Source organism: Impatiens glandulifera, chromosome 5, assembly GCF_907164915.1.
Source record: "Impatiens glandulifera chromosome 5, dImpGla2.1, whole genome shotgun sequence".
In the NCBI taxonomy this organism is placed as follows: domain Eukaryota; kingdom Viridiplantae; phylum Streptophyta; class Magnoliopsida; order Ericales; family Balsaminaceae; genus Impatiens; species Impatiens glandulifera.
This window is the reverse complement of record NC_061866.1, coordinates 51,478,905-51,500,781: the sequence shown is the minus strand read 5'-3', so window position 1 is coordinate 51,500,781 and position 21,877 is coordinate 51,478,905. Positions and strand designations below refer to the sequence as shown.

Here is a 21,877-nt window from a genome sequence, read left to right as displayed (position 1 = left end):
AATATTTTGCTTGAATATAATATATAATATATATTATTATTAATTTTATTTCTTAAATTCTCTCCATAGTAAGGGTGTTGAGTTTATGATGATTAATAATAATTATTCACAAAAGTAGATCTTGATTATGATTAATATAATTACAATTCGTCATACTAAGTATTCATGTCTCCTTAAAAATTAAAAATATTATTTATTTATTTTATTATTTAAATTTTATTGATTATAAAATTTTTTTATGAATAATTTTATAATTTGGAAGAAATGGTTTATATTTAGTTATTTTTTTATTTTTTTAAAAATATAAAAAAGAGAAAAAAATATTTTATTCAGTCTTTTTATATGTTATATAAATTATGTCTATTTTTTAAATATTAAATTATATATATAAGAAATGATTATAATAATAATATTATGACAACATCTAATCAAATAATATTCTTTAACCTATAATAAATAAATAAATATAGTATATATGTTAACAAATACATTCTTAACTTATTTTATTATTTAATTTTTTTTTTATATTTTAATAAATATAGATGTTATGAGAGTATTTATAATTTATTTTGGTTGGAATATTGTATGTTACAAGTTAATAATTTATACTATTTTTTTTATTTGTTATCAAAATATTTTATTTATTTTTGACATATTAATCTTTTATATATTTTAACAAACTAGTAATTGATTGTGGTCAACAAAATTATCCTAAATTTCTTACATTAGTTATTTTTACAATATATATATATTTAAAATAAATATACTATAATTGTACTTTAAAATTAAATAACTAAATAAATCAAAATAAATCAAAATAAATTGTTATATATATAAATTTATGGATCTAAATAAATATTTTATGCAAATATAATTTTATTTTGCGCGCTTATCTTCTTTCCCCTCCCCTGATCCAAATAAATATTTTATGTGATATTTAACTTGAGAGAAAGAGTGTGTGTGAGAGGCTGAAACCCTAGAAATGGATACCAAGTCGAGCCGTAAATCGAGAGATGATCGTGATAGAGAGAAAGATTTCTCCGAAGATCGCGATCGAGACCATAAGCACAGGTCCAGTAGGCACAAATCATTCAAAGATGACAACGATGATAAAGAAAGGCACCGTTCAAAGTACGACAAGCACCGCGACGACGATGGCGGCGGTGACCGCCGAAGGACCCGAGAGCATTCTTCAGAGCGTGAGAGATTTCGTGATGGGAAGATGGATATGGAAGATAACAGGGAGAGGCAATCCGATCGTCGCGATAAGCGCGAAAGATCTCATGAACCTAGGAACGATCGAGGAAAGCGTGAGAAGTCTTACGAGAAGGATAATAAGTCAGATCGGGATAAACGTGAGAAATCGTATGAGAGAGAAGGGAGTAGGGATAGGGTTTACAAGGAGGAATTGGTTGTTGATAGGCGACACTCCAAGCGGAAGGATAGGAATGAAAACGAGAGTTCAGCTGATTTTAATGAGAAGAGAGTTAAGATCTCTGATGAAGGGAAGGATAGAAAAGAGAAGAGACGGTTTGCAGACAGGGATGATGATGGTGGGAATGAATCAAATGGATTGGAAAGGAAAGAAGTGAAGAAAATTGAGGATGGTGTAGACTCTGAATCCAAGCCTATCGAGCAGAAAAAAGAAAGAAGGAAATTCGGGGAGAGAGTTGAGAAAAAAGAGATAGATGGTGAAGAATATGATAATCATGCTTTCAATGAGAAAACAGTGAAACAAGAATTTTCACCTGCTACTACTGATCGAACAGCCTCAAATGGGAGTGGCTCAATAGCCAAAGTAAGTTTTCCATTTCACCTAATCTTTTGCATATTTGTATAGTTTCCTTTTGATATTTGTAGTAATTTAATCTTTTAGGTATCAGTCGATGTGTTCTCTCCAATTTATCTGTTGTTTCTTGTGCCAGGATTTGGATTTAGAATTATAATTTGTACATTGATTTTCAAATACTCTGTTGCTGATAAATTGTTGATTTGGGCTCACAGGACATTGAAACGAGAAATTTACCTGGAACACTTAATTCATCTCCTACCAAGGTATCTTCAATTTCTACCACAAATGAAAGTAAGGGCGTTAGTGTTACCCGCTCTCATGAGGTTCATGGAAAATCTAGTACAGATGGGACATCAACAGCTAGGAAAGGTGGAAACTTCTCTCTTGATGCTTTAGCAAAAGCAAAGAGAGCTTTACAAATGCAAAAAGAGTTAGCGGAGAAGCTAAAGAAACTTCCACTGGTATGTTATTCATCTTTAATTGACCAACTATTATGTTCTTCGTTGAACGCTCTAGGCCATATTGATCTTTAGGTGTACAATATGCATGTCTATTGTGGTAAGCATCAACTGTTTTTTACTTTGCTTATGCAGGCAAGTAAAACTATTGGCCAAAAGGCAGGGTTGAAAGAAGAGACTAAGAACTCAACTGATTCTGGAATATTTCCAGCATCAGCGGATTCTACTACTGCTGTCCATTCTGTGAGCTTACCTTCTGGTGGCATGACTCCTTTTGTTGGGCTTACAGCTCCGAAAGTGGAAGCAGTAAAACGTGCTCAAGAACTTGCTGCAAAGATGGGATTCAGACAAGACCCGCAGTTTGCTCCTCTCATAAACATGTTTCCTGGACAGCAGATGCCTGCAGAAGTTACATTTCAACCAAAGCCTGCTAAAGCCCCTGTTCTTCGTCTAGATGCTCTAGGTAGGGAAGTAGATGAGTATGGGAATGTGGTAAGCTCAGCCAAAGTAACTAACTTGAGCACCTTAAAGGTAAGTTTCTCATTATGCTATTGTCATTCTTTTCTTTTTTTATTTTGTGTGTTACCTATTCTTACATTTTAAGAGGTCAACAGGTCAATATCAACAAGCAGAAGAAAGATGCATTTCAGATACTCAAACCAGAACTAGAAGTAGATCCAGAGAAAAATCCTCATTTTGATGCGAGGATGGGTATTGATGCAAATAAGCTTTTAAGGCCCAAGAGGAGCAATTTTCTGTTTGTGGAGGAAGGCAAGTGGTCAAAAGATGCTGAGATAATAAAATTAAAGGTGCTTGTTATGAGTTTTTAATATGATGGGATATTGTCTTACTAAATTAAAGGTGCTTGTTATGAGTTTTTAATATGGTGCTTGTTAATTTTTTTTGTTTGTTTTGTTTTACCAGAGTCAATTTGGTGAAGCGAAAGCCAAAGAGCTAAAGGTTAAACAAGCACAACTGGCAAGGGCGAAGGCCGAACCTGATATAAATCCAAATTTAATAGAGATTTCTGAGAGAATCATCATAAAAGAGAAACAGAAGGAAATAATTCCAGATACTGAATGGTGGTGAGTTGATATTCTTATTATGTTCCTGCTTGTTTATTTACTTTTTTAAACTTATCTGCTTAATTCTTGTTTTGACTGAATCTTTGCCGCTGTGACAACCAATAAAAAGCTTATGCAAACACTCAGAGCTTGTTTGCTGTAGATTTATTTTTTTCAAATAATCCATTTTTTTGGACTTGTATGATGAGAACATAGATTAGTTGAGTTTATTTTGGTTTATTGACTGAAGCACCCTTATTCTGCTGAAAATTGGCAGGGATCAACCTTTCTTGAAGCAGAAGGGTACATATGGTGAGATAATATCAGGTCACTTAACCGAAGATGGACTAGAATTAGGGAAGATAATGATCTACGTGGAACACCCACGACCCATAGAACCCCCAGCCGAGCGTCCCCCACCGCCACCTCAACCCCTAAAACTGACGAAGAAAGAGCAAAAGAAACTCCGCACACAGAGGCGTATTGCCAGAGAGAAGGAAAAGCAGGAGATGATCAGGCAAGGCATGGTAGAACCGCCAAAAGCAAAAGTAAAAATGAGTAATCTGATGAAAGTCCTAGGTTCAGAAGCTACCCAGGATCCCACCAGGCTCGAAATGGAGATCAGAAGTGCAGCAGCGGAGAGGGAACAAGCTCACAAAGACAGAAACATCGCTCGGAAGCTGACTCCGGACGAGCGTCGCGAAAAGAAGGAGAGGAAGTTGTATGACGATCTTTCTGTGGAGACATTGGTTTCTGTTTATAGGATTGGGAATCTTTCGCACCCGCAGGCTAGGTTTAAAGTGGACAAGAATGCTCAGGAGAATCGGTTGAGCGGCTGTGCTGTGATTACTGATGGGATCAGTGTTGTTGTGGTGGAAGGGGGGAGTAAGTCGATAAAGAGGTATGGAAAGCTGATGCTAAGGCGGGTTGATTGGGCTACCCTTGTGGAGAATAATGGAGATGATGAGGAAATGGAAGATAGTAATAATAATAATAGTAACAACAATAAAGAGGTGAATAAGTGTGTTCTGGTTTGGCAGGGAAGTGTGGCTAGGGCTAGCTTTCACAGGTTTTCGGTTCATCAGTGTAGAACTGACAGTGCTGCCCGAAAGATATTTGCCGATGCTGGGATTCCTCATTATTGGGATCTATCTGTCAACTTCAAAGACGAAGATCTTTAAATAATAATGCAGGTCTGTGCTTTCCTCTTCTTCTTCTCCTCTGTTCTTGGTTGTTTGATCTCGGCTTACAAACTCTTGAATTGTTATCTTTGTCATCAATTTTTGTAGTAATCAACCATATCTTTAAAAACATATGAGAGGATTCCGATAAAGTTTTCTTCTGTAGTTTTTGTAATTTGAATTCGGTTTTCAATTTGTGAAAATAACTTGATTCCCATGTTTAGTTGGGTTTGTTGAATATAATGCAACAATGAGTTAAGTATGCAAATTGTTTTGTTATGTTTTGTTTCTTGCTTGGATGAGATTCTCTATATGAACTTTAGTTTGGTAATATATGCATTTGATTATTAAATGAAATTTTGGTCATTTAAAGTGTAATTTAATACATGTAGTTTTGTTTGGACATATATCTTATTTACATCTTCATTATAAAGATTACAAGATGTTTGTTTTTTCAAGAGAAAACAAAATGGTAGGTTAAATTATTTGAAAAAATTATATAATAAAATTTGTATAATGTATTATTTTAAAAACTAGACTGGAACCAATATAAATATGAAAATATCAATAAAAATAATAATAATATTGGACCATGAAAAGACATAGTAGTTGAACAAGAGTTATTTCATTTGATGGATAAATAGTTAGTACCTTCTTTTGTCTTGTATTAGGAAAATATTATATGAAGTTTTTACAAATAAATAAATTATTAATATTTAGGGACAAAAAGAAGTAGCAAAAGTAACATTTATTTATTTATTAATAAAAACAAAGTACCGCTGGCATTAGCTAAGCCGAGCCAAGCCAGTTTTAACAAGGAAAAAAAGGAGTTAAAGAGAATAATTTTCCCGAAAATACCCACCAACCCAACCTAAATTCACAACAAAGCTGCAGCTGCAATGAAAGCAGAAGCTTCTTCTCCGAGTCAACTCTTTCACTTTCTCTCTCTATCTCCGCCTGAATCTTGACTGAATCAGCCACCGAGTCACAACTCTTGAATCCTCACTCGGAAATCACAACACACCAGAGATCGAGAAACAATACTAGAGAGAGTCCTCCTTCTTGAAATTTGGAGTCAGATATATCTAGCGCAGATCTTTATCCATGTTCTAGGGTTTTACGATTTACCTTTATTAGGGGAGGGGGGCTATCGATACATCTACAGCCCTAAATTATGATTTCGAGAGGCTTATTCGGCTGGTCACCGCCGCATATACAGCCTCTCACGCCAGTCTCTGAGGTTTCGGAGCCACCTGAGTCGCCGTCGCCGTACCTTGACACTAGTGCTGAGGCGGTTCCACTCGAGGTTGAGGATGACCTTGAGGAGCCGGAGGAGATCGAACCACCGCCGGCTGCAGTGCCCTTTTCTGAACTCTTTGCTTGTGCCGATCGGCTGGATTGGGTTCTTATGATTGTTGGATCGCTGGCTGCGGCTGCTCATGGGACTGCGCTTGTTGTGTATATGCATTACTTTGCTAAAATTATTCAGTTGTTGGGGCGTTCTGAAACTGACACGACCTTGTTCCTCGACTTCAAACATGTATTTTTCTCTCTTTTGATTGATATGCTTTTTGTCACAATTTACGAACTAATCAACTAAGTTATTACTGGGTTGTTTCGTCAGATAACTTTGTTTCTAATCTTCATCTTATTTTCAGAAATTTGTTGATTTTGTGCTCTCTTGCTTGTATTTCTCTTTTCTGCAATCTTGAAAGGATTGTACCCAGCCGCAATGAATCTGATGTTATGGATTTTCACCATAGTGTTCATTAGTTTTGCGTTAGGTGTACTTAATTGATTTTTTCTAGGAAGCTTTTTGGAAACAATTTTATGGTTCTTTAGCTTTGACCAAAAAACAAGAAAGTATCATCGATTACAGGCCTGTACTTTTCTTCCCCGCCATAATTAATCCTCCAGTTATCAACTGTGCTTGTAGTTGTTTTTTCTAAAAATTCACCACCCCTCTCTCTAAGGGTTAATTTTTTTTTAGAAAAATCACTCAAAATCGCTTAAGAAACAACCCTTTGAATACTGCCAACTAGCATACCCTTTATTAAGACTGCATTTGGAATTTGGATTAACAAATCTTTGAGGACTACTATCCTGTTTCTGTTTTCTACATAGTTATTAAAGGGCTCTAAGGCCATGTTTATCAGGTCATAATTTATTGTATTCCATTTTTCCATAACGAATCTTTGAGTGATTGACTTAGTTATAACCTTTTCTCATCTAGCAACGTATTGGTCCTTGGTATTCGTGGTAGAAAAACTCTTCGTCTCGTTTGATCATATAAAGCTCTTTTCATTTTCATTTTCTTTTTCTGGAGGACTATCATTTGAAAAGGCTTGTCAATAGGGTGTTAATGCAAAAACAGAAGAGTGAAGGCAACTTTGGGATGCCTCTTGCATTCTGGGAGACCATAGATCAGCCCATGATTCTTCAATGAATTATCTATGATTCATTTTTTTTTAATTAACTGGATGTTTCTGTAATAAGGTTGCATTTGAAAATAAAATATGTTAGAGCTACTAGGAATGTGAGTTCTAACTGCAGATTTTCTATTTATGCAGCTTACTCTTACAATTGTTTATCTTGCTGCGGGTGTTTTTGCTTTCGGTTGGATTGGTAAGAGTGATTCTCATGTTATACATATTTTTGTACAATGAGTTGATGGATATGATTCCCTCCAACTTACTCCAAACTTCTATGTAACAGAGGTCTCATGCTGGATTATCACGGGAGAGAGACAGACTGCAGTCATCAGGTCAAAATATGTTCAAGTATTGTTAAATCAAGACATGAGTTTCTTTGATACTTATGGGAACAATGGAGATATTGTGAGCCAAGTACTCAGTGATGTGCTGCTCATCCAATCTGCTCTTAGTGAAAAAGTATGACATGAGTTTCACTATATAGTCATATTTATCTTCATTTGAAGTTAACACTATCTTGAATAATGACTCTTTTGAAGTTCACTTTGTGATGCTCTTTTTATATAATTTTCATGGCAGGTCGGCAATTATATTCATAACATGGCTACTTTCTTCAGTGGTCTTGTGATTGGATTTATCAACTGTTGGCAGATTGCCTTGATAACTTTAGCCACTGGTCCCTTTATTGTTGCTGCAGGAGGAATATCCAATATATTTCTTCATAGACTTGCTGAGAATATTCAAGACGCCTATGCTGAAGCAGCTAGTATTGCTGAACAGGTTTGATTGCTTACTTGTAAAATTAGTGGTAGATCATGCATTGCAGATATGCGTTTTTTACTGTTGTATCCGGTGAACCAAGTGTTTGCTCAAGTGTCAAAAGTAGTTTTTTTTTGTGAATTTTAGGAAGCTAGCATGACCCCCAACAGTCATGCCCCCCATTTTAACTTAAGGCGTTCTTATTGGAAATCGAACCCCATACCTTTTGTCTCGTAGGCAAGACTCTTGCCACTTGAGCTACTCTAGTGTGTTTCAAGTGTCAAAAGTAGTAACAATGAACTATCTTGATTTGACTGTACAACTTCTTGAATGTTATTTATAGTACATGGGTTTGATCTCCCACCTTATCTATTCAAAGGGTTGTAAAAATTATTATCTGTAGGAAAAATTCAGTTACAAAATTCAGTTACAAAACTTGAAGCCTGATGGTATCTTTATCAGAAAATATTTAACAATTCATGTGTTTTGCTTGCTTGAGATTCCATTGTGCCTTAAAGTATCTTATTTTAGTAGACAGTAGTGATTGGAGGAGTTCATATATCTACAGTAGTAAAATAATTCCCCATGAAGATGCTTAAATCTCTTAAATTGCAAATGTATATCTACTACTAGGCTAGTAAAAATAATTGTAAATGATGATTCCCTATTTACTTTGATTTTTGCTATGTTAATAGAACAACATAACCTAATTTTTGTTGTATGCTATTATTATTCAAACATTTGTGTTGTATGTTAATGATGCCCATAGTTTCCCTTGTTTATTCAAAACGGGGATTCTCATTAACTTTATACTTATTGTATTTATTTGCTCATGTGTATACAGGCAGTCTCTTATATTAGAACTTTGTATGCTTTTACAAATGAAACACTGGCCAAGTATTCTTATGCAACCTCATTGCAAGCAACTCTTCGATATGGTATATTGATAAGCCTTGTTCAAGGACTGGGGCTTGGATTTACTTATGGACTTGCAATTTGTTCCTGTGCATTGCAACTTTGGGTTGGAAGGTTCTTAGTTAGGCAGGGAAAGGCTCATGGTGGTGAAGTCGTAACAGCCCTTTTTTCTGTAATCTTAAGTGGCCTGTAAGCATTTCATTTCCTATTTCCTCTCCGATTTTTTTGTCAAGGGTTTATATCTAATTCTTGTTGTTTCTCAGTGGGCTAAATCAAGCTGCTACAAACTTTTATTCATTTGAGCAAGGGAGAATTGCTGCCTATAGACTCTTTGAGATGATAAGCCGATCATCCTCTACTGTTAATAATGATGGAGCTACATTAGCTTCTGTTCAAGGAAATATTGAATTTCGGAATGTATATTTCAGCTATCTTTCACGTCCTGAAATTCCCATCTTGAGTGGTTTTTACCTTACCGTGCCTGCTAAGAAGGCAGTGGCACTTGTTGGCAGAAATGGCTCAGGAAAAAGTAGTATTATACCCCTCATGGAACGGTTCTATGATCCTACTTTAGGTATAATAATGTGTTATTATGAATCCTTTTCTTGTTTTGGGTTTTCCTGTTGTGTTACATTTAAGATCTTTCCTTTATTTTTCAGGGGAAGTCCTTCTGGATGGTGAAAATATTAAGAACCTGAAACTGGAATGGCTAAGAAGCCAAATTGGTTTAGTAACCCAAGAACCAGCTTTGCTTAGTTTGAGCATAAGAGAAAACATTGCTTATGGTAGATCTGATGCTAGTTCAGATCAAATTGAAGAAGCTGCTAAAATAGCTCACGCACACACATTTATAAGCTCACTTGAGAAGGGATATGATACCCAGGTAGAAATTTGCTCTTATGCTCCATTGATTATGCAGTGTTTTTGTTGATTTTTAATATTGTATTTGTCCATGTGATTTTATTATTCACATCAGGTGGGCAGGGCTGGTTTAGCATTGACAGAAGAACAGAAAATAAAACTTTCTGTTGCTAGGGCCGTGCTTTCAAATCCGTCTATTCTTCTGCTTGATGAGGTTACTGGTGGGCTTGATTTCGAAGCAGAGCGATCTGTTCAAGAGGTACTGGATATGCTTATGCTTGGACGGTCTACCATTATTATTGCCCGACGTCTTAGTCTCATACGGAATGCTGATTACATAGCTGTTATGGAGGAAGGCCAGCTAGTTGAGATGGGTACACATGATGAATTAATAACTTTAGATGGCTTGTATGCAGAGCTTCTCAAGTGCGAAGAAGCTGCAAAACTTCCCATGAGGTATTGTTGATGAATTGATAAACTTAGTCCGTGTAAGCTAAATAATTATGTGCTTATTTAAATTAAGTTGTTTTGATAACTGTTATTTAAAATCACTTATTATTTGATTCAACTCAAATTAAGCTAAAAATCAGGCTTAATTCGTTAAACTTAACTTTGTAATACAGTAAGAGCCTCTTTTTCAAAAATATAGTAAGAGCCTGTAAACCTTGGAAATTAATCAAACTACGTCGCTATTTATGGTAGCATAGTTGGTAAGTACTTTCCCGACATTAGTTCCACATTTTAACAAACCAACTTACATACCAATTACTTTCATTTGGTGTATTCAGCATTTAACTAATTTGGTGCTTGAAATTCAGTATTCAACATTTAGGGCTTGTTTGATCTTGGGTTTTTTAGTAGGCTTATAGTTTTTTTGAGAAAACGTTGTTTGATAAAAAAAAGTGGGTTATTCGGAATTTTTTTAGGATGAATTACTAAAATGTCCTTTATGATAGAATTACTAAAATGTCCTAAAGTAAAGTAGGGGTGTTTTAGTATTTTAGTTGATGAATTAAGTGATTTGATAGTTAGGATGACAGAAAAGTTTAAAAAAAACAAAGTACCCTTTTACATCAAACGGACTCTTTGAGCTCGTTTGATGTAAAATATGGGGTATGAAATCAAAACCGTGTTTTGGATTATTTGAGTTAAATTACTAAACTATCCTTATGTATTTTAAAGTTTATAAAAAAAAAATAGTAAGGGTATTTTAGTGATTGATGAATTAAGTGATAAAAGGTTTTTTATTTTTGAAATAACCCAAGATCAAACAAGCTCCATTTTTATCAAACACCCCTTTAGTTTTGTGTGACATCTTTTCGGCATTATGATGCAGGATGCCGGTAAGGAACTATAGTGCTTTCCAGGTCGAAAAGGACACATCGGCAAGTTACAGTTTCCAAGACCCCTCCTCGCCAAAACTGATAAAGTCACCTTCCCTTCAGAGAGTTTCTGGCGGTCATGGTTTTCGGCCAGATGGTACTCTCAGTCCTCAAGAGTCGCCAACAGCTCAGAGTCCACCTGCAGAGCAAAATGGTGTTTCGTTTGATGGGACGGATAAAGAGCCATCTATAAAGAGGCAGGACAGTTTCGAGATGAGACTACCTGAGTTGCCCAAAATTGACGTTCATGCTAATAAAATTAAGTCTAATAATGCATCTGATCCAGAATCACCTGTCTCGCCGCTATTGACATCTGATCCAAAAAACGAACGTTCTCATTCTCAGACATTCAGTAGGCCACTCAGCCAATCTGACGATATACCAATGAGAATCAAGGAATTGAAGGATACACAACATCATAAAGCTCCGTCATTCTGGAGGCTTGTCCAGTTGAGCTTAGCAGAGTGGCTTTATGCTGTTTTAGGAAGCACCGGTGCTGCCATTTTTGGTTCATTTAACCCTCTTCTTGCTTATGTCATTGCCCTAATTGTTACAGCCTACTACAAAACTACTGATCATCATCATCTGAGACAGGAAGTTGACAAATGGTGCTTAATCATTGCCGGCATGGGTGTTGCTACAGTGATTGCTAATTTTCTTCAACATTTTTATTTTGGCATAATGGGAGAAAAAATGACTGAACGTGTAAGGAGGATGATGTTCTCAGGTATCTCGTCTTTTGTGCTATTCTTTTTTCTAAAAGGTCAACTTTTTGTTAAAATAAGATTTTGACGAAATGCTGTTCTTTTCTTTACAGCAATGCTGCGGAATGAAGTTGGGTGGTTTGATGATGAGGAGAACAGTACTGATACTTTGTCCATGCGTTTAGCAAATGACGCAACATTTGTTAGGGCTGCTTTTAGTAATCGTCTTTCAATATTCATCCAAGACATTGCTGCTGTTACTGGTGCTGTTCTTATTGGAATGCTGCTGTATTGGCGACTTGCACTTGTCGCTTTAGCCACGCTGCCTATTCTTGTTGTTTCTGCTGTTGCCCAGGTATTTGAGGAAAATATGATTATGAATGAACTTGGTTTATGTTTTTAATATATTTTGAGGAATGTTAGACCTTTGTAAATTTAAATGGCATCTTTCTCATTTTTAACCAAATTAACATTTATTCAATTCAAAATTTAATTAGTTGGATGAATGTTCAATATTTTTGTTCTTGTGCTCTTAAAAATCGATTTTCATATTTAATAATTGTAATTTATCTACATTTAGATAAAAATATACAAATACTTTTATAAATAGTCCTTGAAAACTTTCGTTTGAAATATAGTAGTCATAAATTTCAGAATCATATGAACCTTTGAATTTTGCAGAAATTGTGGCTTGCTGGATTCTCCAAGGGTATACAGGAGATGCACCGAAAAGCTTCTTTGGTCCTTGAGGATGCGGTTAGGAATATCTATACTGTAGTTGCATTTTGTGCTGGAAATAAGGTTATGGAACTTTACAGACTACAACTGAAGAAAATATTCAAGCAGAGCTTTCTTACCGGAATGGTTATTGGCTTCGGGTTTGGCTTTTCCCAGTTTCTCCTTTTTGCCTGCAATGCACTTCTTCTCTGGTATACTGCTTTATCTGTGGATAGAGGTGATATTGACTTGTCCACTGCTCTCAAGGAATACATGGTCTTCTCTTTTGCAACATTCGCACTCGTGGAGCCCTTCGGATTGGCACCCTACATTCTAAAGCGGCGCAAATCACTTATATCAGTTTTCGAAATTATCGATCGAGTTCCGAAAATCGAACCTGACGACAACAGTGCTTTGAAACCTCCAAATGCCTATGGCAGTATAGAATTGAAGAACGTGGACTTCTCTTACCCTACTCGTCCAGAGGTCTTGGTCTTAAGCAACTTCAGTCTGAAAGTAAACTATGGACAAACCGTGGCCATGGTGGGCGTACTTGGATCGGGGAAAAGTACGATAATATCCTTGATAGAGCGATTCTACGACCCTCTTGCGGGCCAGGTTTTATTAGACGGGAGAGATTTGAAGCTTTACAATCTGAGATGGTTAAGGAACCACATAGGGCTTGTCCAACAAGATCCGATTATCTTCTCGACGACGATAAGAGAAAACATTATATACGCGAGGCATAACGCCAGCGAAGCAGAGATGAAAGAGGCTGCGAGGATTGCAAACGCTCACCATTTCATAAGCAGTTTGCCACACGGTTACGACACTCACGTGGGCATGAGGGAAGTAGATCTGACTCCTGGTCAGAAGCAGAGGATTGCGATTGCGAGGGTGATTTTGAAGAACGCGCCCATATTGTTGATAGACGAGGCGAGCTCTTCGATAGAGTCGGAGTCTAGCAGGGTGGTGCAGGAGGCTCTTGATACGTTGATAATGGGGAACAAGACAACGATTTTGGTGGCGCATAGAGCGGCTATGGTTAGGCACGTGGATAACATTGTTGTGCTTAATGGAGGAAAGATAGTTGAGGAAGGGTCGCACGATTCTTTGATGGCGAAGAACGGTTTGTATGTGCGGTTGATGCAACCGCACTTTGGGAAGGGACTGCGTCATCAGCATAGGCTCGTTTAGGGTTTGGTTTGATTTGGTTTGATTTGGTTTAGTTAGTTAGAAGGAGACCCCGGGCTGAACGAGAGAATGGTGATATGGCGATTGACACGATACCGAGAGCTGTTGTGCCATGGCTACTAATTTATGTAAGGGTTTGGGAAGTGAATTACTGCATAATATTGTTATTATTGTTATTATTATTATTATTATTCTTTTGGTATAATAGAGAAGCAAAATGCAGATTAAGATTAGATTGTAGGACTAGTGTCTCTGTTCTGTCTGTCTATTTCATGTCCAGTTTGCATTTCTGTGTGTATTTATTTTAACAGTTTTTTTTTACCATTTTTTCTCTGTAAAATTTCTTTTCTTTTTCTCCCTTTGATTGACCAACAGCCAAATACAAAAGCTTTGGAGATATTTTCCCTTTTTTTACCATATTAGGAATATCTTGATTGTGTGGGTAGTATTAATTTTCTGAAAATAATAATAAGAGTAGAAAGAAAAATTGAATTTGGATTCTGAAAATGATTTTAAATAGGTATAATATTAGAATGCATGATCAAAATAAGTGGGGTTAACACCTTTCTAATAAATAACATAGTCTACCTTACTATTACATATTTTAGTATTGTTTCATAAATTAATTTAATACTTAATTAGATATAAAAAAAAGTATTTTTTAAATAAATTCTTAATTTTACAAATTTTAAATGATAAACAATTTTAAGTAATTTTTTTAAAATTTAATAACAATTTATTCATTCGATTAAATTAATTTAACATTGAGTTGATATTATGCTAATGAAAAGATAAGCTAGAATATAAATTATAAATGCAGTTAATGATTCAATAAATTAAGTATTGCATAATAAAAAAAATCAATTTAATAAGATTAAATACCTAATTAGACGCCGGACTAATATAATTTTATTAATATCTCTGTTCTTATCCCAAGAAAAAAAAAAGAAAAAAAAAAAAGAGCCTGGACTTGATGGACTCTTGAACCTTCATGATCTGATCCTCGTCTTCTCCAGGGAGTTCATCTTCGCCAAGTAATAGATCATTTGACCGGCTTTACATTCATCGGTTTGATTCTATTTCTACCGTCCAGGTGATTGATTTTCTCAGTTTTGCACTTTTTTTTTTCCAGTTTTTTTCTGAGCACAAGTATAACCCGCATGTGTTTCTATTGGACTAGAACCTTTAAGCTTGCAGATTGGATGATTTACACTAGCTAAATCTTTTCAAACTGATGTTTTATACTGTAATTATAACATATTTCAGATTACAGATACAAATTGTGTGAATATTTTCATGTATATTGAGTGAAGGTTTCACATCAAGAATTGAGGCTTCCTTAGTTTGATTGAGTTGTTTTGGCATTCTTAGTTCAGATTTCAGATACAAATTGTGACTATATTTTGATTGAGTGAAGGTTTCATCATGAATTGAGGTTTCCTTAGTTTAATTGGCATTCTTAGTTTGATTGTATTGTCTCGTTCATAAGAACATACATGACGCTTTTACTTGGCACATGTTTGCTTACTAGTTAGTCTGTTTCTTCATCTAGTATTGTAGACTGATTAGTTGAGAATACAATCTAGGACCTATGTAGTTGTGACTGTTTTAGAAACAACAAATTTATATTATAAACGTTTCACAGTCAAAGGGTGTAATGTTGAGTGAATCCTGAATGAAGTGAAAGTATAACAAGAATCGAAAATCCGAATACTTAAAACTGCTTTCTTAAACCCAAGTGATTGTTTATTGCTTTGGAGATAGGTACATTCTCGCACTGTTATCTAATAATCTCATGTCTTAGGGCTTGTTTAATGTAGGTTATTGGGGCTAAACCAAATATCTTAAATAGTAAAATTTGTTAGTTCATTGAGTCCCTTTGCTTTATATCTCAGAAACAAATGAATTTTGTTAGTTGATTATGAAATCCCTAGAAACTATGAAAATGTTTTGTTGTTTCTTGCTGAAATTATGCTACTGGTTAGCATGATGAACTAGTTTAGGTTTGTGATCTTTTTAACACCAATAGCATAATTCATCTCTGTTTAATTCCTAGAGGGCATATAATGTTTCCAATCACCCAATGATTAAAACCTACCAACCAAACTGATAAAACCCACACCAACAATTTGAATGTGTTCTTAGGTGAAAATTCATGCTTGAAATCCTAGTGTGTTTGAACTGAGTAATTATTATTGCCCTCGGGTATCAACAGAATGGGGAGCGTCAACACAGAAAAACTCAGGTTCTGTATCGACAGAGGGGGCACATTTACTGATGTTTATGCAGAAATCCCTGGTCATTCTGAAGGTCAAGTAATGAAGTTGCTATCTGTTGATCCATCCAACTATGATGATGCACCAGTTGAAGGAATTCGTAGGATATTGGAACAATATACCGGGCAGAAGATTCCTCGTAGTTCAAAAATCCCAACAGATAAGATAGAATGGATAAGGATGGGTACAACCGTAGCCACCAACGCATTGTTGGAAAGAAAAGGAGAAAGAATTGCACTGTGTGTAACCAAAGGCTTTAAAGATCTTTTGCAAATTGGTAATCAGGCTCGCCCGAATATATTTGATCTCAAAGTTTCTAAACCTTTGAATCTTTATGAAGAGGTTATAGAGGTTGACGAAAGGATTGAGCTTGTTTCAGACTCGAAAGACGAAAATCATGAACCTTCTTCTTCGGAATCGCTCGTGAAAGGGATATCAGGCGAACATGTCAGAATCGCGAAGCCACTCGACGAAAAATCTCTAACTCCTTTACTTAAAGGTCTCTTAGAGAAAGGAATAAGCTGTTTAGCTGTGGTTTTGATGCATTCTTATACTTATCCTCATCATGAAATGTCTATAGAGAAATTAGCTGTTAGTTTGGGCTTCAAACATGTATCAATCTCGTCCGCCTTAACCCCAATGGTTCGAGCTGTTCCTCGAGGTCTAACTGCTAGTGTTGACGCCTATTTAACGCCGGTAATCAAGGAATACTTATCAGGATTCATATCTAAATTCGACGAAGGATTGGGAAAACTTAATGTCTTGTTTATGCAATCAGATGGAGGATTAGCCCCCGAAGATTCGTTTTCAGGTCATAAAGCGGTTTTGTCTGGTCCTGCCGGCGGTGTGGTTGGTTATTCACAAACATTATTCGGACTTGAAACAGAAAAGCCCTTGATTGGATTCGATATGGGAGGAACATCAACCGATGTGAGTCGATATGCAGGAAGCTATGAGCTAGTTTTGGAAACCCAAATAGCTGGTTCGATTATCCAAGCACCCCAGCTCGATATCAACACAGTCGCTGCTGGAGGAGGTTCCAAGCTAAAATTCCAATTTGGAGCTTTCCGGGTGGGGCCTGAATCGGTTGGTGCTCATCCAGGCCCTGTTTGTTATCGTAAAGGAGGCGAACTTTCGGTTACAGATGCCAACTTAGTGTTGGGATACATAGTTCCTGACTATTTCCCTTCAATCTTCGGTCCAAATGAAGATCAACCTCTAGACGTGGATGGAACGAGAAACGAGTTTAAAAAACTGGCCAAACTAATCAATTCCCATCGAAAATGCCAGGATTCGTCGGCAAAGGACATGAGCATTGAAGAGATTGCTCAGGGATTTGTGAACGTCGCTAACGAGACGATGTGCAGGCCAATTCGACAACTAACCGAGATGAAAGGGCACGAGACGAGGAACCACGCCCTAGCTTGCTTTGGAGGTGCTGGCCCGCAACATGCTTGTGCTATCGCTAGATCATTGGGTATGAAAGAGGTTTTAATTCATAAGTTTTGTGGAATTCTAAGCGCTTATGGGATGGGATTGGCTGACGTAATTGAGGATACGCAAGAACCCTATTCTGCAATTTACAGCGAGGAATCTATAATCGAGAGTTCCGAAAGAGAAGCAGTTTTACTGAAACAGGTCAAGAAGAAGTTGTTTGAGCAAGGATTTGGAGAAGAGAATATTATAACGGAAACTTATTTGAATTTAAGGTATGATGGTACTGATACAGCTATCATGGTAAAGAAACAATCTGAAAACAATGATTATTCCGAGGAATTTGTTAGGATGTTCGAGCGGGAATATGGATTCAAATTAGTGAACAGAAATATCCTTATATGCGATGTCAGAATTCGAGGGATTGGAATCACGAATATTTTAAAGCCGAGGATATTACAGACAGAAAACGAGTCGTCGGCTAAAGCTTCAGGCTTTTACGAGGTTTACTTCGAGAATAAATGGCACCAGACGCCTCTATTCAAACTGGAGCAGTTGAGTTTCGGGCACGAGATTCTTGGACCAGCAATTATAATGAACGGAAACAGTACTGTCATCGTTGAACCGAAATGTACTGCTCAGATTACACGATACGGGAACATAAGAATATCGATTCAATCATCATCCGCAATCACGAACACGTCACAAAATGTTGCCGACGTTGTTCAGCTTTCAATCTTCAACCACAGGTTTATGGGTATAGCCGAGCAGATGGGTCGCACCCTTCAAAGAACGTCGATTTCTACTAACATAAAAGAACGGTTAGATTTCTCTTGCGCGTTATTCGATCCAAATGGAGGTCTAGTTGCCAACGCCCCTCACGTCCCGGTTCACTTAGGGGCAATGTCGAGTACGGTTAGGTGGCAGATTGATTACTGGGGAGAGAATTTGAAAGAAGGCGACGTTTTAGTAACTAACCACCCTTGTTCTGGCGGTAGCCACCTCCCAGACATAACTGTAATTACGCCAGTTTTCGATAAGGGTGATAATTTAGTATTCTTCGTCGCGAGTAGAGGTCATCACGCCGAAATCGGTGGTATAACTCCTGGGAGTATGCCACCGTTTTCAAAGTTCATTTGGGAAGAAGGAGCTGCTATTAAAGCTTTCAAGCTCGTCGAAAAGGGGATCTTTCAGGAAGAAGGAATTATCGAGCTGCTTAAATGTAGCCGTAGGATTCAGGACAATTTATCGGATCTTCGAGCGCAGGTAGCGGCTAACCAAAGAGGAATATCGCTTATTAAAGAACTCATTGAACAATACGGCCTCGAGATCGTTCAAGCATACATGAAACACGTCCAGACGAACGCTGAGGCGGCTGTTAGAGAAATGCTCAAATCCATTTCAGTTAATTCGGTTATTGAAGAAGAGGATTATATGGACGACGGTTCGACAATAAAGTTGAAACTCACAATTGATTCTGAAAAAGGAGAGGCTGATTTCGACTTCTCCGGGACCACCTCCGAGGTTTACGGAAACTGGAATGCTCCGGAAGCAGTTACAGCCGCTGCAGTAATTTACTGTCTTCGCTGTTTAGTAAACGTCGACATTCCTCTAAACCAAGGGTGTTTGGCTCCGGTTAAGATCCACATTCCCACAGGATCCTTTCTCTCCCCCAGCGATAAGGCGGCTGTTGTCGGCGGCAACGTTCTGACCTCCCAGAGAATAACCGACGTCGTGCTGACAGCATTTCGTGCTTGCGCCTGTTCTCAGGGCTGCATGAATAATCTGACTTTCGGCGACGATAGTTTTGGCTACTACGAGACAATTGGCGGAGGGAGTGGGGCAGGACCCACGTGGGACGGGACAAGTGGTGTCCAGTGTCATATGACGAATACTAGGATGACGGATCCAGAGATATTCGAACAGAGGTATCCTGTTATTTTGAGGAGGTTCGGGTTGAGAGAAAATAGTGGAGGGGATGGTGTTTTTCGAGGCGGAGATGGGATCGTTAGGGAGATTGAATTCAAGCGAGGTGTAGTTGTGAGCGTGTTATCGGAGAGAAGAGTTCACGCTCCGAGAGGATTGAATGGCGGGAAAGATGGGGCTCGAGGAATGAATTATCTCGTTAGGAAGGGTGATAATAGGAAGGTTTATGTTGGGGGTAAGAATACGATTGAGGTTCGGGCCGGTGATGTTCTTCAGATTCTTACTCCGGGAGGCGGCGGTTGGGGAGCTCCTCCTCGTCGAGAATAAAATAACTAACATCGTATTAATAATAATGAAACTTTGGACTTTTGAATATTTTGTTAATTGAATAAATTGTGACAAAATTTGTATTCAAATTTGCACATTCAAGAATCTGAAGAAAGATGGTGATTTTTACCTTACTATGAACATTTTCTCTACTAGGTTAAAGTAACTAGATACAATTACCATGCAAATGGAATTTAAGGCTGGTAAAAAAACAGAACAGTTAGAATTCTCTTTATAATTACTATTATATCAAATTCACAATCTTCTAGATTAATTCTTGAAATTTTATACTATTATGAAAATATATATGAGAATAAATTTAACTCTTCTAAAATATGAATGTATTAGTGTTGGAAAAAAAACTTTTTTTAATCTTCATTTATACCTCTTGAGACTACACTAAAATTCACCGATGAACAATTGAAAGAACTTCTATAAACCAAATTCTCGAAAACAAAAATCGAAAGAAACCAAGACAAACAACCACTTTCTTGATTCTTGTCGGTTCGGTTTCACGAATAATAAATCATAAATATGATTAGAAGAATATTGATCAATGGAGTCGTCTTCCTTCTTACTTCTCTATTAAATCTTCCTCTAGATGACCAAATGAATTGAAAAAACAATTATTGTGGTTTTAGATTGGAATAATTTCAAGCTCTAGATTGGAATAAGTGCAAAACCAAGTCATAATAGGGCCTACTATCAATGCTTAAAATAATTGTTTTATTATTATTATTATTACCTATAAAAAAAAGTTTGAAAGTTAACAAATAAAATATTACAAACATTTTGAAAGTTAAATTATATGAAATTTTAAATTTAAGCCTGCATACAAATAAGATAATATTGGAATCAAAATTCAGATAATTAAAAATATATAAATATTTAGAGTTTTAGACAGCCATCAAGCAAATAAACACAAAATGAAGGATTCATATCAAAATTAAGAACAATGTGAATTCTCACCAATAAGGATTTAAAACTGGAATTTTAAAGTCAACAAATTAAAATTACAAAAGCTGATAAAGAAAGCCAAAACAACTAAAATGACTAATAGAAGAAACCCAGAACTTTCCCACCAACATTCTTCCTCCTAGCCTCTTCATGGTCCATAATTCCAGCAGAAGTAGTCAGCACAATGTATCCAAACTGCAATATCATCATCCAACCAAAGTTAAATTGTTACAAAAACAAAAGTGATTGTATGTTTGATCGCATTGAGGATCGCCAGTCATTAGTTGTATATAGATCATGTTGATCAAAAGAATATGGGCATGATCCATAAAGTAATTTGGATCATCTTTAAATATCGTGTGATCCAAAAAAAATGATATTTACCTGTCTAGAAGGAAGCAACCTAGCAGTCCATCCTTCAATCTCCTTGACACCGACGTCAAAACGAGGGCTGATAACACCACATTTATTCAGCCTTCCATTGAGTTCAACCACAATCTTACCAGATCTGTGGTCATCAACATATTCAAATTCTCCAATGTAACCTATGGAGGAAGAAGCAGAACAAGAATTATACTTTATTACACATAATAGTAATTAGGTCAACTTGGTAAATTTGAACATTTCAAAACACCTACCATGCTTCTGCATCACAATAAGAAACTTGATAATAACCTTCGATGATGGCCTGATCATTACTTGGCGCTTGCCACGCTTCTCGGCGTTGTACATACTCTTGAGAGCATCGTTCAAAACACTAACCCTGACCATCTTTTTTTCTGAAAATAACACAATAAGTTTCACTTAAATTCTAAATTTGTACAAACAATGAATCAGTTGGAAACAGCATATAAAAAACAAAACATGTGAAATTTTCTTATAAAGTTTGTTGATGGTTCTTCATCTATGATACTAACTCATTTAAAATTTGCTTATTACATCACAGGTATAGGAAATCAGTAATCATACTATGATCAATTTCTTGAATTGTTGCTTAATTAGAATAATCTAAGCTCGGTTTACAATACAATACATTATCACAAAGTTCCACAATTTTACAAAAAAAAAAACAAATTTCATATTTTTCACTCAAAATAACCATCAACAAGATCATACAACTAGGTATGGCCCTAACAAATCATAAAAATACAATCTTAACACTAACAACAACAAAAACAAGAGAGAAAATACTGATCTTGAGGATCAATAAAATAAATTACAAGATATACAGGAGAAACAATCAATCCAGTCTGTCTATACATAGATATACATGGCGCATTACATATAAGAATATCAGAGAGCGAAATACCAGACAAAACTGATACTAACAGATCGAAGATCAAACTTGATACAAATGAAGATTGAAGAATAATTTATCAGATCGCATAAAAAGAAGAAAGAGTTCTTACCACAGAAACAAACGCAGCACCACCAACGTAAGTAAGGAGTTGTAGGGTTTTTCTCGGCGCCGTTCAAAAGAGTTGAAAATGTTGAACAA

General features: G+C 36.3%; 4 protein-coding genes across 6 annotated transcripts; 3 read left to right on the top strand and 1 right to left on the bottom strand.

Moving 5' to 3' along the window:
- Positions 1-912: 912 nt before the first annotated feature.
- On the top strand, positions 913-4,765 carry LOC124937550 (protein RDM16). Of its 2 annotated transcripts, XM_047477831.1 has the most exons (7): positions 1,705-1,798; positions 2,005-2,055; positions 2,138-2,253; positions 2,386-2,781; positions 2,865-3,059; positions 3,175-3,335; positions 3,592-4,765. In XM_047477831.1, exons 3-7 carry the CDS (start codon positions 2,212-2,214, stop codon positions 4,493-4,495), a joined length of 1,698 nt encoding a protein of 565 aa, XP_047333787.1. In that variant the 5' UTR covers positions 1,705-1,798; positions 2,005-2,055; positions 2,138-2,211; the 3' UTR covers positions 4,496-4,765. The 2 variants fall into 2 exon arrangements, with proteins under 2 accessions (XP_047333786.1, XP_047333787.1); XM_047477830.1 differs by having other exon boundaries at positions 913-1,798; positions 2,005-2,253.
- Positions 4,766-5,401: 636 nt separating this feature from the next.
- On the top strand, positions 5,402-13,817 carry LOC124938148 (ABC transporter B family member 20-like). Its single transcript, XM_047478529.1, has 11 exons — positions 5,402-6,035; positions 7,066-7,120; positions 7,211-7,386; positions 7,507-7,707; positions 8,531-8,790; positions 8,865-9,175; positions 9,261-9,484; positions 9,578-9,918; positions 10,799-11,571; positions 11,662-11,903; positions 12,230-13,817. The coding sequence occupies exons 1-11, from the start codon at positions 5,670-5,672 to the stop codon at positions 13,460-13,462; spliced, it is 4,182 nt and encodes a 1,393-aa protein (XP_047334485.1). The 5' UTR covers positions 5,402-5,669; the 3' UTR covers positions 13,463-13,817.
- Positions 13,818-14,408: 591 nt separating this feature from the next.
- Positions 14,409-19,524, top strand: LOC124939924 (5-oxoprolinase 1). The gene is made up of 2 exons (XM_047480387.1): positions 14,409-14,552; positions 15,675-19,524. Exon 2 carries the CDS (start codon positions 15,676-15,678, stop codon positions 19,420-19,422), a length of 3,747 nt encoding a protein of 1,248 aa, XP_047336343.1. The 5' UTR covers positions 14,409-14,552; position 15,675; the 3' UTR covers positions 19,423-19,524.
- Positions 19,525-20,274: 750 nt separating this feature from the next.
- Positions 20,275-21,862, bottom strand: LOC124938765 (40S ribosomal protein S15a-1). Of its 2 annotated transcripts, none has more exons than XM_047479268.1 (4): positions 21,789-21,862; positions 21,018-21,158; positions 20,764-20,924; positions 20,275-20,574 (listed from the first exon to the last, which is right to left on the bottom strand). In XM_047479268.1, exons 2-4 carry the CDS (start codon positions 21,148-21,150, stop codon positions 20,476-20,478), a joined length of 393 nt encoding a protein of 130 aa, XP_047335224.1. In that variant the 5' UTR covers positions 21,151-21,158; positions 21,789-21,862; the 3' UTR covers positions 20,275-20,475. The 2 variants fall into 2 exon arrangements, with proteins under 2 accessions (XP_047335224.1, XP_047335225.1); XM_047479269.1 differs by having other exon boundaries at positions 21,018-21,162; positions 21,791-21,845.
- Between the last annotated feature and the right edge of the window lie 15 nt (positions 21,863-21,877).

Bases quoted from the DNA above. Each gene is read 5' to 3' on its own strand.
- LOC124937550 (XM_047477830.1), top strand. From the start codon at position 983: ATGGATACCAAGTCGAGCCGTAAATCGAGAGATGATCGTGATAGAGAG. The intron at 3,060-3,174 runs GTGCTTGTTATG...TTGTTTTACCAG, and splicing joins CTGAGATAATAAAATTAAAG to AGTCAATTTGGTGAAGCGAA. The intron at 3,336-3,591 runs GTGAGTTGATAT...GAAAATTGGCAG, and splicing joins ATTCCAGATACTGAATGGTG to GGATCAACCTTTCTTGAAGC.
- LOC124938148 (XM_047478529.1), top strand. From the start codon at position 5,670: ATGATTTCGAGAGGCTTATTCGGCTGGTCACCGCCGCATATACAGCCT. The intron at 7,708-8,530 runs GTTTGATTGCTT...ATGTGTATACAG, and splicing joins CAGCTAGTATTGCTGAACAG to GCAGTCTCTTATATTAGAAC. The intron at 8,791-8,864 runs GTAAGCATTTCA...GTTGTTTCTCAG, and splicing joins TCTGTAATCTTAAGTGGCCT to TGGGCTAAATCAAGCTGCTA.
- LOC124939924 (XM_047480387.1), top strand. From the start codon at position 15,676: ATGGGGAGCGTCAACACAGAAAAACTCAGGTTCTGTATCGACAGAGGG.
- LOC124938765 (XM_047479268.1), bottom strand. From the start codon at position 21,150: ATGGTCAGGGTTAGTGTTTTGAACGATGCTCTCAAGAGTATGTACAAC. The intron at 20,925-21,017 runs GTAGGTGTTTTG...CTTCCTCCATAG, and splicing joins TATTGTGATGCAGAAGCATG to GTTACATTGGAGAATTTGAA. The intron at 20,575-20,763 runs GTAAATATCATT...ATGATATTGCAG, and splicing joins GGTTGCTTCCTTCTAGACAG to TTTGGATACATTGTGCTGAC.